The sequence below is a fragment of the Triplophysa dalaica genome, chromosome 15 (assembly GCF_015846415.1).
Source record: "Triplophysa dalaica isolate WHDGS20190420 chromosome 15, ASM1584641v1, whole genome shotgun sequence".
Lineage (NCBI taxonomy): Eukaryota > Metazoa > Chordata > Actinopteri > Cypriniformes > Nemacheilidae > Triplophysa > Triplophysa dalaica.
The window spans coordinates 9,615,234-9,631,167 of record NC_079556.1 but is presented as its reverse complement, the minus strand read 5'-3'; the positions used below and the strand labels follow the sequence as shown (position 1 = coordinate 9,631,167).

General features: G+C 39.9%; 1 protein-coding gene across 1 annotated transcript in view; it reads left to right on the top strand.

Moving 5' to 3' along the window:
* Positions 1 to 15,934, top strand: part of sptbn5 (spectrin, beta, non-erythrocytic 5) — a 35,369-nt gene that overhangs the window by 10,291 nt on the left and 9,144 nt on the right. Inside the window, 44 exon segments of the mRNA XM_056768383.1 lie at positions 50 to 250; positions 338 to 544; positions 684 to 822; positions 918 to 1,054; positions 1,143 to 1,346; positions 1,451 to 1,603; positions 1,749 to 1,879; positions 1,982 to 2,233; positions 2,430 to 2,717; positions 2,799 to 3,042; positions 3,116 to 3,255; positions 3,340 to 3,439; positions 3,591 to 3,761; positions 3,984 to 4,148; positions 4,433 to 4,659; positions 4,807 to 4,993; positions 5,095 to 5,295; positions 5,374 to 5,487; positions 5,564 to 5,721; positions 5,810 to 5,942; positions 6,601 to 6,746; positions 6,897 to 7,011; positions 7,080 to 7,190; positions 7,853 to 8,032; positions 8,207 to 8,410; positions 8,719 to 8,868; positions 9,580 to 9,684; positions 9,777 to 9,968; positions 10,049 to 10,204; positions 10,313 to 10,504; positions 10,601 to 10,696; positions 10,790 to 10,908; positions 11,012 to 11,126; positions 11,353 to 11,466; positions 11,725 to 11,846; positions 12,057 to 12,219; positions 12,827 to 13,015; positions 13,100 to 13,177; positions 13,582 to 13,754; positions 13,837 to 13,927; positions 14,314 to 14,460; positions 14,544 to 14,681; positions 14,827 to 15,083; positions 15,308 to 15,494. Of these exon segments, the coding sequence (XP_056624361.1) occupies positions 50 to 250; positions 338 to 544; positions 684 to 822; positions 918 to 1,054; positions 1,143 to 1,346; positions 1,451 to 1,603; positions 1,749 to 1,879; positions 1,982 to 2,233; positions 2,430 to 2,717; positions 2,799 to 3,042; positions 3,116 to 3,255; positions 3,340 to 3,439; positions 3,591 to 3,761; positions 3,984 to 4,148; positions 4,433 to 4,659; positions 4,807 to 4,993; positions 5,095 to 5,295; positions 5,374 to 5,487; positions 5,564 to 5,721; positions 5,810 to 5,942; positions 6,601 to 6,746; positions 6,897 to 7,011; positions 7,080 to 7,190; positions 7,853 to 8,032; positions 8,207 to 8,410; positions 8,719 to 8,868; positions 9,580 to 9,684; positions 9,777 to 9,968; positions 10,049 to 10,204; positions 10,313 to 10,504; positions 10,601 to 10,696; positions 10,790 to 10,908; positions 11,012 to 11,126; positions 11,353 to 11,466; positions 11,725 to 11,846; positions 12,057 to 12,219; positions 12,827 to 13,015; positions 13,100 to 13,177; positions 13,582 to 13,754; positions 13,837 to 13,927; positions 14,314 to 14,460; positions 14,544 to 14,681; positions 14,827 to 15,083; positions 15,308 to 15,494 (7,092 nt within the window).

The following is a 15,934-nucleotide window of genomic DNA, read 5'->3' as shown; positions in this document are numbered from 1 at the left end:
TAGCAGTCATAGCAATGCTTTATCTTGATAAAATAACTGTGTGTTGCAGGCTTTGGAGGCCGAGATACAATCACAGGAATCTCTGTGTTCTGGGGTTCTCTCGAAAGGCCAAGAGCTGTGCCGGCTGAGACACCCCAATGAGAGAGACATCCAAAAGTGGATTCGAACTCTTCAGAAACAATGGCAGCAACTTAAAGACCAGGTTATCATCCGAAAGAACAGGCTACATGCAGCCAATGTCATCAAGCAGGTACACTACCACTTGGCTAAGCTTTCTGTAGATTCAGCAGAAATTTGTAAAAAATGTGTTTTAACTGGCATACCTTCTTGTTCTCAGTATTTTGCCGATGTTTCTGAAGCAAATTCATGGCTTGCTGACCGCAAGCCACTTCTCACTGATGAGGACTATGGAAAGGATGAGGCCAGCACTACTTCTCTGCTCCAGCGTCACCAAAGAATGGAGAAGGAAATGGAAGCTTATGTTTCAGAAGTAAAACGACTGGGAGAGCAGGCCAAGAGTGCTGCTCAACTCGCTTCTCTTACTGTGAGTCACTACAAAAAAAACCATTATGCACAACAAAAACTGTAAAGACTTCTTTTAACAACTTAATCAAAGCTTACAGTCTGTCTGAATCATCTGTAGAATAGCTTCAGTGCTCCTTTAATTTTTGTTTATAATTTAGGCTAAACCCCTGCAAAGTAAAATGGTACAATACAGTGATTCATCTGATGGTGAAGATGAGAGGGAGAAAAGGGTCAACAAAGAGAGCAAAGTCCTCACCAAACCTCTACCACAAGCAATGATAAGTTTTAAATACAAAGGTATATGGACATTCATTTAATGGTAAAATGTGATGCCTACCTGGTGTAAATCATGAATCGGTTTTGCTAAGCTTATTATTCTAAATGTGTTCTAGGGGAAAAATTAACCTGGGATCGGGGAGAAATGGTGACGATTGTCAGCAGTGAAAAAAATGATAAGATGCTTCTCCGAGACAGTAAAGGAAATGAACAACTGGTGTCCTCCACTTATGCCAGAGTGCTGCCATCTTCTGTAAGTCATGAGAAAAAACGTAAATCTTTAATCTCCATATTGTATTAAATAAAAACTGTTGGTTGTGTTTTGATGCCACTAAACTCAGGAAGCATCACCTGAAATTACAAATGGAGCTTCAGAGAGCCCGAAAAGGAAAGTGAGTCGTCCTCGCCGTACTCGTTCCATGCGCCGTGGCACTGCTGAAATCTCTACTTCATCACTGCCTGACCCACACTTCCAAAAAGACACAATAGAAAGCACACAGACTGGTCTGGAACGAGACTACAACAGTCTTTATCGTCTTGCACTGGTGAACATTCAAACATTTACCAAGTATTATTCTGGAGGAGATTTAGGAAGTATTTTGTTCTTCGTGTTACGCTAAATATTAAAGAATAATTTTTTTCCCACAAGTCAAAAAATAAGATCCTGGATGAGACTGCACGACTACATAGATTCTACAATGCCTGTGAGGAGTTTGAGTCCTGGATGGGGGACAAGGAGAATATACTCAACACCTTCAGCTCTAATGCCAATAACATGGAAGTTGCACAAGCCAAATATGAGGTCAGCTCTCATTTCTGAAAACATATCAGAAGTCAGCACAATGAATCCTTTATAAAATACAGGCTTATATAAAAGAGACAAGCGGAGTAAACATGCAGTGTTCAATTGAAAGATTTCAGTTTGTCTATTTCAATTATGTCCATAGAACTTTCTTACTGAGCTAGCCAGTGGTACAAAGCAGCTTGCTGACATCACCAAACTTGGAGAGGAGCTTGTGAAAAAACAGCATGGCCAGAAGAAAGAGATTCAGATCAGACTTGGGAGCATTACATGCAGGTAAGACCCACATAAGTGTAGTGACTATCTCTATTCCCCATAAAAAAATAACTTCATAAACCAACGAATATTGAGGTCAAAGGTTTTGCTTTGCATCATCAGATGGGAACACATTCAGAAACTGAAGGATAAAATAGCTCATGAGCTGCTTAGCTCAGCTGATGTGAAGTCCTTTCTACAGACCTGCCATGAAGTCCAAGCTCAGCTCCAAGACAGGCTAGCCCAACTGGACACACCCGATGTGGGCAGCTCATCATCCGCCCTGCAGGTTGAAGAACAGAGGCAAGCACAAGCTGGGAGGGACATAGAAGCCCTGGAAAGGAAAATACAGTACCTTAAAAGTGTGGCCAAAATGTAAGTTTGCTGCAAATATGTGGCCCAATTTTCTATGATGATCTAAATTCATAAGCAGTTAGGACTACTTAATTCCAGCCCTGACACACCTTCTATCAGTGATTGTAAGTTTCAATAAAGAAGTTAAAGAGAACATCTGGAGGAAGATGTAAAACAATGTGCTTAGTCTACAATCCATTGATTGACTATCTCACAGGAAAAAGGATTGCAGTCCTGAAGAGAGTACCGCTATCATGAAAGAGGTGCATGCTCTTGAACAACTGCTCGCGCAGTTGAAGGCCAAAGCCATTCAGAGACAAAAGATGCTGGAGGAAGCAGGACGCCTGCAGCTCTTTCAGAAAGAGACCAAAGACCTGTTGCTGTGGGCCGAGGGGATACAGGAGCACCTTCTGGAAGAGGAGAGCGGGTCTGATGTGGCATCTGCTCAAGCCTTGCTGAAAGACAACCAGGATCTGAAATTGGAGATTGAATTGCAGAGAGAAAAGTTAGTTTCCTAGTGTCTGGTCTTGACCTTGAGATTAAAAATTGTGATCAGTTCCTATAATTGATACTTATACCGTTTCAGATTGAAAGATATGGAGAAGCTGGGTAAGTCTCTGAAGGTGGCATCTGGAGAAAAAGGAGCTAAAGATGTTCAGCAGACCCTCACAAAGTTGGATCTTGAGTGGCGCCAACTGGACAAACTGTGGTCTAGTCGCAACTGGAGGCTTGTGCAAGAATTGGAGTTCCAAAAGCTGAATAGGGAAGCAGATCGCATAGAGGCCAAAATTTCTGGTCATGAAGCCAGGCTGAAAGTCAGAGACTTGGGGGTAAATAAAAAAAATTACTCTGTTGCATGTAATTCCTTTAACCACATTGTGAGTTAAAAAGGTTTCTACACAGGACTCTGTGGACAGTGTTCACAGTTTGCTGAGTCGACAAGAAGAGCTTGAGGCTCTGCTTGGAGCTCTGGAGCGATCCATTGGCCTCTTTCAAGACAAGGGTCAAGAGCTCATTAACAAGGATAACTTTGCCTCCAAAGAGTTAGTATAGCTAATATATAATACTGTAGCCTTTTATTTTGTGCTGTAATCTTGTTTAGTTAAATTTTCATATACCTCTTCCAGGATTCAGCAGCGATTGAGGGTCATTCAAGATCGATTCAGGAGGCTGAAAGAAAGTTGTAAATTAAGACGGCTTGACTTACTTGCCTCCAAAAAGTATCAGGTACGGTTGTTTTTTATGTTTGGTACTTGACTGATGAATTTATTCAGTAGCTATATTTTTGTCTAGTGTCAGATTAAATGCTGATGGAAGTTCTTATCAGAAGAAAATGAGGAAAATTAAACAGACCATTATTCTATTATACCTTTCAAAGGAATATTTGCGAGATGTAGATGAGATGATGCTGTGGATGGAAGAGAAGTTTGAGATTGCTGAGGATGAATCATACAGAGATCCAACCAACATCCTTCGCAAGCTCAAAAAACACGAAGCAGCAGAAAAAGAGATGCAGGCCAATCAAGTCCACATAGACAAACTAATTGAGGTACAGTAGCACATCACATGTATTGCTTGCCATGTTGGGTTAAAAAGGGACAAACCCAAACATTGGGTTGAAAATTAACCATTGTATTCTAGGTTGTTTTACCTCATTCTTTGTATTCTGGGTTCATTTCACCCAGTGGTTGGGTTTGTCCGTTTTTGCGCCAACACCGATTTGAAAATACCCCAAAGTACATTTTGACTTTTTTGGATTTCACACTGTTAGACTGGAGAGGAAATGTTAAAAGAGGATCGCTACAACGGCCAAAACATTCAGAAAAAGACACGAGACATTGGCAAAAGATGGACTGAACTTCAGAGGAAGATGGCAGAAAGAGGGGACAAGCTACGACAGGCTGGCCAGCAGGAGCAACTCATGGAGCTGCTTCAGGTACTTGTTCTGCTGCTGACTATTGCAGGCCAGCACATGATGGAGTTTATGAAACATAAAAAAGAACGATTTCAGGACAAACTGTCAATTTATCCACTCTTCAAAATAAATCAATTTTATTACATATACTTTTCTAAGAATTAGTTTCAAACCATTTACACAGAATTTCTATTTGTGTTTTGATAAAGCCCAGACACTTTATATTCTATATTTACGTACAGTATATAATTATCTATTGGTCACACATTCATATTTGCATATTCCCATGTTACTGCCCATTTCAGGATGCAAAATTAAAGATTGAGACAATTGAAAGAATGTTGCAGAATGCTATCAGAGGTCATGACCTTCGCTCAAGCCGACAGCTTCTGAAGGAACACAAGCAGTTGGAAGAGGAAGCGCAAGAGCTCGCTGAAAAAATCAACTCCATTGTGACTCGTGCCAAACATCTGGCCACCAACCATTTCGATTCTCAGCGCATTCTCAGAGAGACTGACACTTACCTAAAACTGTTAGCACTAATACCATTTTTCCACAAATATTATTTTGTAGATTTCCAAACTGTTTTCATACAAAAACCACACAACCAATAATCTAATCTAATCATACTCCTCCTTTGGATGTTTAAAGAAGCCTTTACTTCTGTTCTGTTTGCCAGATTCAAGTCTCTACAAAAACCTCTAGACCATCGCAGGAGCCAATTGGAAGCAGATGTGGCTCTGTATAGCTTTTATCACGATGTGGATTTAGAGCTTAACTGGATATCAGAACATCACCCTGTCGCTGATACTCGAAACTATGAAAGATCTCTAGCTGGGGCAGTTAGCCTGCTTCAAAAACACAAGGTATGATGCATATGAGCTGGGATGCAAAAGAAAAACAAGATGGCACGTTGGCATTTTTATAATTTCAAGCAAGGGTCTGTACTCTTCAAACCCCTTTCCAGGACCTGCAGGCAGAAGTAAATACCCATAGCCAGTATCTGCAACGTATTCTGGACAGAGGACGAGCCATGGCCCACTCCAATCAGTGGAATGGTCAGGAGGTGAAGCAGAGGTGCGATCAACTGAAGACGGAGTGGGAGGAGCTAGAGGAGTTATGTGAGAAACGGTCAGGAGAACTTAACAAGGCAGTTACACGGGAGCAGGTAATAGTGTTGCAGACAGTATTCACATTTTTTTATTATGCAAGCCACGCATTTTAAGGTTTTTACTTTTGTGGTCAGATTTTGCTCGACTGCACTGAGTTGGAGACCCTTCTGTCAGAAACTTTAGCTTTGGTCAGCACGGATTATGGCAAAACTGAATTAGCCACTCAAAGTCTGATAAAACAGCACCAGGTGAGTAATCTTTAGCCTGTACTAATATTGTAGTTTAACTATTCAATACATGTTTGGTACTGTTGTGTTCCTGCAGGCAGTGGAGAGGCAGATTGAAGTAATTGCAGCCCAGGTAGAAGACATCAAGTCCAACGTAAAGCAGGCTGTACGGGTATGGGCTTTAGAGGAGTTGAATAGACCCTACAACCACATCAAATTTAAGTTATCCGAGGTTCAACAATCAGTCGCCGTCAGGTATAAAAAACAGTATATAACCTATAAACGAGTGTCACCCCTCCAGCACATCTAAGTTTGTCTTACAAATGCCTGCTCTTTACAACAGAGAGCGGAAGCTGCGAGAGAGCCTACACCTGCATGAGTTTAAGCGCGAGTCTACAGAATTGGAGGATTGGATTGCTCAGCAGACACTGACTGCCTCCTCAAATGACTTGGGGAGTGATTACGAAAGCGTTTTGGTGAGACTGGTGGCAGACCACATCTCCAAAGATATCTCCTTTACCTATTTATTTCTTTATCCAGTGTACTTTATTCGGTTTTTAAACTTTTTTGTTGTTAGACCCCTTTTGTGTGGGTTGCTTTTCTTTGTGGCCCCCTATATAGAAACTTACTGTAAGATATTTATGTAGTAGAGTAGGCGGGGCGAGACCGTGGTTCGAGTCCGGTGAGTAATTGTGAATTAGCGCCAGCTGTGCGCACAATTACTCACCGGACTCGAACCACGGTCTCGCCCCGCCTACTCTACTACAATTATACTTAGAATTGTAATTAAAACAAAGATATATTGAATTATAAAATGCTGGAACATCAGTTAATTTGGTCGGTGGTCTCATAATCATGATGTTTGATTGCACAACATTTATGATAAATTTCTATATTTCATAAAATTCCACAAAAACTGTATCCCCCTGGACCCACCTTGGGGCCCTGCAGGGAGCCATGGTCCCCGGCCCCCAGTTTGAGAACCACAACTTTATTGAAATAACAAAGCTGCTTTAGTAATTTTTCATTTTTATTTTCAAATACTTTTGGACAAATTCTTTATATTTAAAATTGGAATATTAAAGCATCATGCTATGTGGGGACTGGTCCTAAGCACCTCTCATTTTATAACAGCAACTGCGTGCGAGATTTGAGGTGTTCCTGAAGCAGCTGGAGGTGGGTCTGGAGAGGATGCACACCTGTGAAGAGTTGGCTGACAGACTCATCAAAAGTAATCACCCTGAGAGCCGCTTCATTCGAGAAAAACAGAATCTACTCAGGTAGCTGCATGCGATTGGGCAAATAGTGAATACTAACAGTAATTTAAAGGATTTTATGACATGTCAGATTTGTGTTTATAATAACAGTTTAAGTTGTTTAAGTATACAATTACTTTATTGTGTATAGATTACATTTCTACTTTATGACAGAGAATCATGGGAAGAGCTGGAGCATTTAGCCAAAGAGCGTAAAGAGAAGCTCAGAAAATCTGAGGAATGTCACAAATTCTGCAAAGATCTCAACGATGCATTGATGCAAATAAAGGTATTGTGGTCGTGCTGTCAAAATATTATAAGCATAACTGTGGTGCTCACATGCCACCTATCTGACAGGAGAGGTATAAGAGCATTCCTGATGATATAGCCAAAGACCTGAAGGGGGTGCTGTCGCAGCTACGCAAACATGAAGCTCTTGTACATGAGCTGGCTGGAATAGAACTACAGGTACTGAAAGCGTTCCTTATATCGCATCTTACATTTTGTTTAACTGTAGTTAAAATCTGTGGGATGGTAATTGAGATCACACAAGATTTTTTTGACATTTGATTTACTAACGGTGAACTGGAATAAATAGCCTCTTTGATCTATTGTGGATTTTATCACAGTGTTTTTATTATTAAAAAAAATCATGCCCTCAGTGCCCTGTGAAATCCCTTACGAATATTAACCAGGGTTTTACCACAGTAGCCATACTATATGTTAACGACGATATCTGTAGTAAAGCAAGGCTAATACAAATGTTAAAAACATGATTGCAATACTTTAAATAATGTAAAATCATGGTTAAGGGAGATTCAGTAAAAGGTTTTGCGCTATTTTACGTTATGACAATTAAATGCATTGCATTTTAGACTAGCCTACCTGACACCGATAATTTTCAAAAAATCCTATTAAAGGATTATTAATGAATAAATAAAAGCAAAAAAATCACATAAATGTGTATTTTAAAATTGACATTTATGCCATTAAACAGCACTGTTTCAGCAAAAAACACACAGTTTTTCTATTACTGTAATACAGTGCTTATAGTACAGTATATAGTACAGTCTATTTTTTGTCAGCTTTATCGTAAAGGAGCCTGGTCTCTTACTAACGTTTATTTACAGCTGCAGGAGCAGTTGGATGGAATTGATGACATTCTAGACATGTGCTCTCCTGAGCTGCGGGTGGGGTTGCAGGAGCAGCAGCAGGAGGTGGTGGAGAGCTGGGACGGGCTCCGTCGGCACATGGAGCAAAGAGAGGAGGAGCTGCGGTCAACTAAAGACCGCTACATGTTCCTTAACACGGTACACATATACTTACAATACTCAGAGCTGCAGCCATTCAAGCTAAAACAGTGTCTGATAAAGAATATACAGTTTATCGGATTGATGTTAATTATTAGACCTTTTAAAATGATGTTAGGTTGGTTAGGTGAGATGTTAGGTAACCTCGATTTTGCATATTGTCCTATTTTCCAGGCACAGGACTACTCCCTGTGGTGCTCGCAGGTGTTGAGTGGGATGAAGGCAGAGGAATCCATTCGAGATGTTGCCACCTGTGATCTGCAATTGTTTCAGCACGAGCAGCTGTTGGCTGAGATTGTGGCTCGCGAGGAGACGTACACTCAGGCTGTGGCAATGGGTCAGGGCCTGCTGGAGCAAGACAAACATAATATTAGAGAGGTGAGTAACTCGCATTCTGTATGCACCTTTTGGTGATTTGTCAAATTTGTGCTGTTTCTATTAGAATACTGCTTATGAGATAATATACAACTTTGCAGAGTAAGAATTTTTCACAAAATTGACAATAAAGGCAACCACTAGCTTCTCCTTAAGTAGTAATAGCATAATCAAAGACATGTATATAACCAAGTTTGAGGTCACAGATTTATGGTAATGTTTAAAGACATAAATATAGAAATAATGTTTAAAGACATAAATATAAGCACCACAAATTTTTTTATTGCTAAACGGTTCTGTGCGGGCATCAGATCCAGGAGAAATTGAAAGCTCTGCAAGAAGAGAGAGAGAAAATGACTGATAACTGGCAGTCGAAGCAGAAGGAGTTGGAGAACACTCACCTGGAGCAGGTGTTTTATAGAGACACTGAACACATGGAAAAGATCAGTAACTCACAAGAGGTAAGTGCAGTCCTGGAAACAAACAGACACATTTATTATGTTACGTAAAGCGTTTTTTTTGCCCGGGTCCTTGTTTTGAATATATACTGTATTAATGAGAGATTAATGAGAGATTGACAAATCAGATTCGTTTAAAGGGGTCAAATGCCGCGAATACTTGTTTTTCTGTGTCTTTGGTGTGTTACAAGTTGTCCATACATATATAAGACAGGTAAAATTGCAAAAATTAAAGTGTCGGACAAAAGCATTCTATCTGAAAGCGAATACTCACCCAGAAATGTCTGAAACGCCTTGTGTAACCACACCCCCACAAATCGTGGTATGATTTGACTAAGACCACCCAAATGTATATGCAAGTAAGGTGGGCGTACCTGTCACTACAATTGCTTTGGAACCTGATGTTCCAAATATGATAATAGGCGTTAGATTTCCGTCACAAGCTTGCACTATTCGGCCAATCACTATGCTCTGCTTAACTGGCCAATCATAGCAGACCTCGCTTTACGAAAATACAGCTTTTTTTAACCTTAAATCATTAATACACATTACATTACATCTGAAACAAACAATAATATTTGTTTAAGCCATGTCATACGACCCCTTTAAAGTCAAGTCAAAGTCAATTGTGGTTCTTCTCAACCATTTTTTCACACATTTGGTTAAACAAAATGACAACAAGCCGATTCTATTATTTCCATCTGTAACTTGCAGATCCAGCTGAAGAACAGTGATTTGGGAATGACAGTGGATGATGTAGAAACTTTACTCAAACGCCATGAAGCCTTCGAAAAGCTTCTGAACTCTCAGGAAGACAAGGTGAACTGGGCCCCAGCGTGTCGAATGACCTTAAGTATTTGCTCTAAAAATGATTGGACTAATTATAATGAAATATTGTAAATGTCTTGTAGATGGTGGCTCTTCAGGAGTCAGCAGAGCGCTTAAAGACACAAGGTTTGAAGCAAGAAAAAAACAGCAACATTAAAAACAAACTGAAAGCACTCCAGGAAAGAAGGAAGCGCATCAAGGATCTCTCTGCCCAACGCAGGGAAGATCTTGAGATCTCTAGGCTCCTCTGTATCTTCAACCGAGATGCGTTTGAGGTAGCGGTCATTTCCAATTCACATGATCCAGGAGAGGAAACGGAATGAATGAATTTGTTGGTCTCTGATTAATATTTCAGGCAGAGGAATGGATTACAGACCGTATGAATAAAATACAAGACGACTCAGAAATGGACTTAAGCAGCCTTGAGACCAAAATGAAGATATTGCAGAAGCATCAGGTGTTTGAGGCAGAGATTTTGGCCCACGGAAAGATCATCGAATCGGTCCAGCAGGTGAACCGTTGTACTGAAATCCCAAGCTGGTCAAGCATTCAGAGTCAAATATGTCCCTATAGTTTGCTATAATTGTTCACCTAAATCTCGCAATTTTGTGGTCACCAGGCTGGAAATGAGCTTGTGAACATGCGTCACCTAAAATCAAAGGAGGTACAACAGACCGTTTCAGCTCTGATCTCACACTGGGAGGATTTGAAGCAGGAAGTTGCCGCCCGTGGAAAAGTTCTGGAGGATGACAGAGATTTTTTCGAGTTCCTTCAGAAAGTGGAACAGGTGGAGGTTTGGATAAGACAAAAGGTAAAAAAAAAAATGAGGTTGTTCCACAACAAACAAAAACATTGTCATGATATATATTGTTCAAATCTAATCATTGCCTGTTTTTGTGGGATGGAGGAGGTGATGATAAATGTCGGTGATGTTGGCGAGGACTATGAACATGGTCAGCAGCTGCTAAAGAAGCTCAGTGAATTCAGAGGCTCGAGCTCTGGGGTAAGGCTGATGCTTTTGTTTTAGCACAAAATTGAATTACTCGATGAGCTAGGTATATAGATAGTACCGTAATAAAGATTTTTTCACTACCAGGATGTGACTGTGGATGATGCTCACATCAAGACGATCAACACACTTGCTGCTCGGTTAGAGAGACAGAACAGCAACGATCTGGCGACCGTCAGGAAGCGTAGGCAGCAACTCAACGAGAGGTCCGTCCTACAATATTTCAGCTGAGATTTTGAGACGTACACTCATCCTCCGTTATGTAGCATATTGTCTTCTATTTTGACTTTCTTGTCGCCCTCTTAACAGATGGAGTGATTTCCATGGCAACCTCAGCAGCTATAAGCGGAAGCTAGAGGAAGCGCTGGAGGTCCACGCTTTGATCCGAGAGTTGGAAGAAGTGAGGGACAGAGCTGGAGAGAAGGTGAGGGACAGTTTTGAGATGTGTACTTTTATAGAGATATGAATATGAAATTTTATTCGAGATCTGCAAACAAGTTTGTTCCACTTTAATTGTCTGCAAATAAAAATCAATATTTTTGGTTGAAATTTTGAAGAAATGTTGTCAGTAGTTCACAAAAATGAAACACAAATTGCTTATGCGGCTTAAGATGAAGTTAAACCACCTCTGTGGCTCTCTGGGGCTCCAGATGCTTTTGCTACAGGGCAAGGATTGCGGAGTGGATGTGGAGAGTGTGGAGAACCTCATTCGCAGACACGAGGAGATGGAAAGGGAGGCCCGAGTCATCCAGGAGAGGGGCGCTGTGAGTACATGACACAGCTTTTGTACAAAGAACACATTCATCCTCATTTAATGCTCTGTGTGTGGTCTTTGTATTTAAAGGAATTGAGAGAAATTCTAAAGGATTTTTCAATGGAGTGGAACTATTGTCTGTGGCCTCAAAGCCTCTAAATAAACCATGCACAAAGCATTGTGTTGTGTATAGTGTCAGTCTTTGTAACTCACTTAAGCTACTTTGTGTGAAGCAAGCGTTACAAATTGCTCTAATTTATACAACCAGGCCCTAGAGAAGGAGACTAAAGATCGGCTGAGGAGACATAGTGAGCTGTCTGACAAGCTTAGTAAGAAGCAGGAAGTGGTCAGCATTGCTTTAGCGAAACTGGACAAGGAAGTTAAACGAAGGTATGCAAGCATTTGATGCAATCTTGTGGTATTAAATTAGTTATATGATACTGTATTATATTATTATTGTCATTATCATTTATAATATTATAATTTATTAATATTATATACAAATATTGAAATAAAATTCTTTAGCAATGTAACAGTAACCCGGCCTGTAGAGATGATAGACTGGTTAAATGGGTTAACATTGATATACTTTGATGGTAGGAAGGAAAGGTTGCAGGAGGCTCATCAGCTGCAGCTGTTTAAGGCTAACCAGCGCCTCCTGCTGGACTGGACCCTTAAGCAGACCGATGAGATAGTGAAGAAGGGTCTACCTAAAAATAAGACTGAAGCTGAGAGCTTCATAGTAGAGCACCAGGACTGGAAGGTAGTAACATTTTTAAAACAATGTTTAATTACATTTCTTATCTTAATATCTGGTCATTTAAGGTCTAGTGTGTGATATTTTGGAGGATCTATGAACAAAAATGCAATATAATATACATAACTATGTCTTCAGAGGTGTACAAATACCTTACATAATTAAGCAAATCTTTTTATAACCTTAGAAGTTTCTATTTGTATCTGCATACACCGTGGGTCCACTTACATGAAAATCGTGGCTCTAAATGGACAAACTGCTCTACAGAGCGTGTTTCATAAATATGATATCTCCTTCGGCAAAGAAGTATCAAACTTGATGACTTCTTAGTCTTGTATCAGCCACGGTAGTGCTTCCAAAGGGAGGTGGAGCTCTGGAGTGAGCCGTTTGTTGCAATTTACAACCTCACAGATAGATGCTGCTCAATTTCACTCACTGGACCTTCTCTTTTGTCTGACTAACTGGATGTCATTAAACAGACTTGCTTGTATTTGGCCACAGTGTTAGTTTAATAGATTCTTATCCATTGCTGTCATGAAATACACAGCTAACTCTAACATATTGGAAGATGATGTCAGACTTTCAATGTGTAATGCAGCTTCAATGATTTCAGGCGGAGATTGATGCTCGTGGTGAGCGTATTGATTCGGTTGAGAATTTTGGACAGAATCTTGTTAAATCTGGACACAGCGATACTGCAGATATTAAAGAAGCATTACGCAGGTTGGAGGATGCCAAAAAAAAGCTTGCTCAAGCTTGGGCAGACAGAAAGAACACTCTGGATCAAGCGCTGAAGCTCCAGGTAACAGACGAAAACATTTTAAGACACTAAATCCTGCTTGATATGTTATGATGCGAACCATGATAATATATTGGCTTGTTTCAGATATTCTTGAACTATGCAGAGCAGTGTGAGAACTGGATGAGTAACAGGGAGACATTGCTGCTGAATGAGGATCTTGGGGTAATATATTTTCGTCAGAAAAATGTTTGAGACAATTAACCTTAAAGGAACACATCACCCAAAAATAACAATTCCGTCCTCATTTACTCACCCTCAAATTCCAAATAAATTTCTCTGTTCTGATGAACACAGAGAAAGATGTGTGAAAAATGCTTGTAACCAAACAGTTCTTGGTAGGCAATGGTGCCTTAGAACTGTTTGGTTACACATATTTTTCCCAATATCTTACTCTGTGTTCATCAGAACAAAACAATTACACAGATTTGAAAAAACTGAATGTGAGTACATAAAGACTGAATTTTCACTTTTGGGTGAAGTGTTCCTTTAAATCTGGTGATGTTTTAATTGTGAATCTCTGTATCGTGAAATTTAGAAAATTGATGGTGTAAGATGTTGTGTTCCAGGGCTCTTTATCCGAGGTGGAGACTTTACAGAGGAAGCACGCTTTGTTTGAGAGCTCTCTAGAAGCTCAGATTGAACAGGTAGCAGAGGTTGAGAGAAACGCTCAACAGCTCACCCAGACGCATCACTACGACTCTGACAACATCAAGAAGAAGACTAAAGCCATTCTGCTCAGGTATGCTGTAATAAATCATGACAATACTGCATCTATTATTAAAAATAAAAATCGTAGATTAGAATAAATTGCATTCTTATAGGAAGGGCAAGCTACTGGAAATGAGCAAAGCTAAGCGAAAAGCTTTAGAAGAATCTCTACAGCTGCAGAAGTTCCTAGAGGACGGCTATGAGGTGCGTAAAAGGGAAAAAATCAATGTTTCTCCACAAAAAAAATCTTTATTTAAAGGGACAATTCACTCAAAAATAAAAAAATTTGCCATTTCATTCAATTTTGGCCAATTACTTAATTTTTTTTATTGCAAAATGCACAATTTAAAGAGCGTCTGGGCTGTTTTGTCTATACCGTGAAAAATTAAAGTTTTCACTTTTATTGTATATACGAAAACAAAAAAAACAAAAAAACATTTTTTTTTGTCTTTCGCAGAACATAAACTAAAACACTTGTTGGCATGACAGTCAGTAAATGACTGAATGACATTTTTTGTGAACTGTCGCTTGAACACCCCTAATACATCAACAAATTGAAGTTAATGCAAAATGTTTTCTCATTTGGAAAGGTTTCCACCTGGTTGAATGAGAAGAACTCTGTGGCTCTTGATGAGAGCTGGAGAGATCCTATCAACCTGCAGGCTAAGCTACTGAAACACCAAAGCTTTGAGGCTGAGATACTGGCAAACCGCAACCGAGTAGAGACCCTCACAAAAGTATGTCATTCGATTCTTAAAGTTCAAAGAGATTCGCATTAACACAAGCAGAGTTCAGTCTGAAACAGGAAATGTTTCCACAGGAGGGAGATCAGATGCTGGCATCCAGTCATCCTGCTAAAAGCAAGATTAAACCACGAGTAAAGGATGTAATTGACAGCTGGGAACTGCTTTTAAGCAACTGCAAGGATAAGAAGTCACGTTTACAGCAAGCGTATCAGGTACAGAATTGTTCAATCGCAGTCTGTATTTGCCTTCCTGGCACTGTATACTGTAAGTGCTGTGCACTGAAAAAAATGTGTAATGTTCCTTTTTGCTTCTACAAAACTGAGATTGAAATATCATATTTTGTGTCTGTTGCTCTAGGCCTTGCAGTTTCAAAGATCTTTGGATGACATTGAGGAGTGGCTGGGATCAGTGGAGGTAGAGGTGACCAATGATGACTACGGCAGAGACCTGACCTCAGTAAGCAGACTGCTGCAGGCCCTACAGGGTGTAGAGGAGATGGTTGATGCACACATGGAGAAAGTTCAGGGGCTGGTTGACACAGCCAAAGACTTCAGCTCTCAAGGCAATTTCCTGGCAGAAAATATCCAGCAGAGGGTCTGGGAGGTTGTCAACAGGTTGTTTTTTTGGTTCTTTTTGTTTGTTTCACTTTTAATTTAGAATTAATAAATAAATCTTTGACAGAACGTGTCAAAGAAATTTGAACATAGTTTTTAGTGCATAATATCAACTCTCACAACATTTATGAGGTCATAAAAATGCATTCATGTTAAATGATTATTATCTGTTATCTGTCGTAATAGTTGAATGTACAGAAAACACTGATAGGTATTTCTCTCAGGTATAATGGCCTAGCCGAGCCACTGCAGGCCCGCAGGGAAACTCTGGAGTCCTGGCAGCTGCTCTTCCAGTTCTACAGGGACTTAGAAGACGAGCTGGCGTGGATTCAGGACAAGCTGCAAGCCACAAGTACAAAAGACCTGGGAAACTCCCTACAGAGCACACAAACTTCAGTCAAAAAACATCTGGTGAGTCTGGTCTGAATCCCTCACTGGTACTGTTATGCTAGCCTGTCAAAAGATCCCAGAATAAATCTAAAACATTCATGGGCTCTGGCTGTAGTTTTCACTACTGCACCATATTAAAAAATATAGTGATGCTACTGTTTTTTGAACCTGAAGGGTGTCACAATATACCATAAGTTCAAATATTAAAACAAAAATTAGTTTTGCTTTAATTTGTACTGATTCTTTATGAAGTTCTACATGCTGAATATGAAAATCGTTGGTTTTTTCGGTATTATTACTCAAACTTACAAGGTACTGGCATTGTTTTTGTCTTTTATGACTAATCCTGTCATAACATCCCATCTTCCATGTGCTACAGAAATTTCTAGAATTTTCTGACAATTTAGTTTTAGTTTATTTGCAATATACAGATAAATCATAATTAATGATATCAGCTCAAA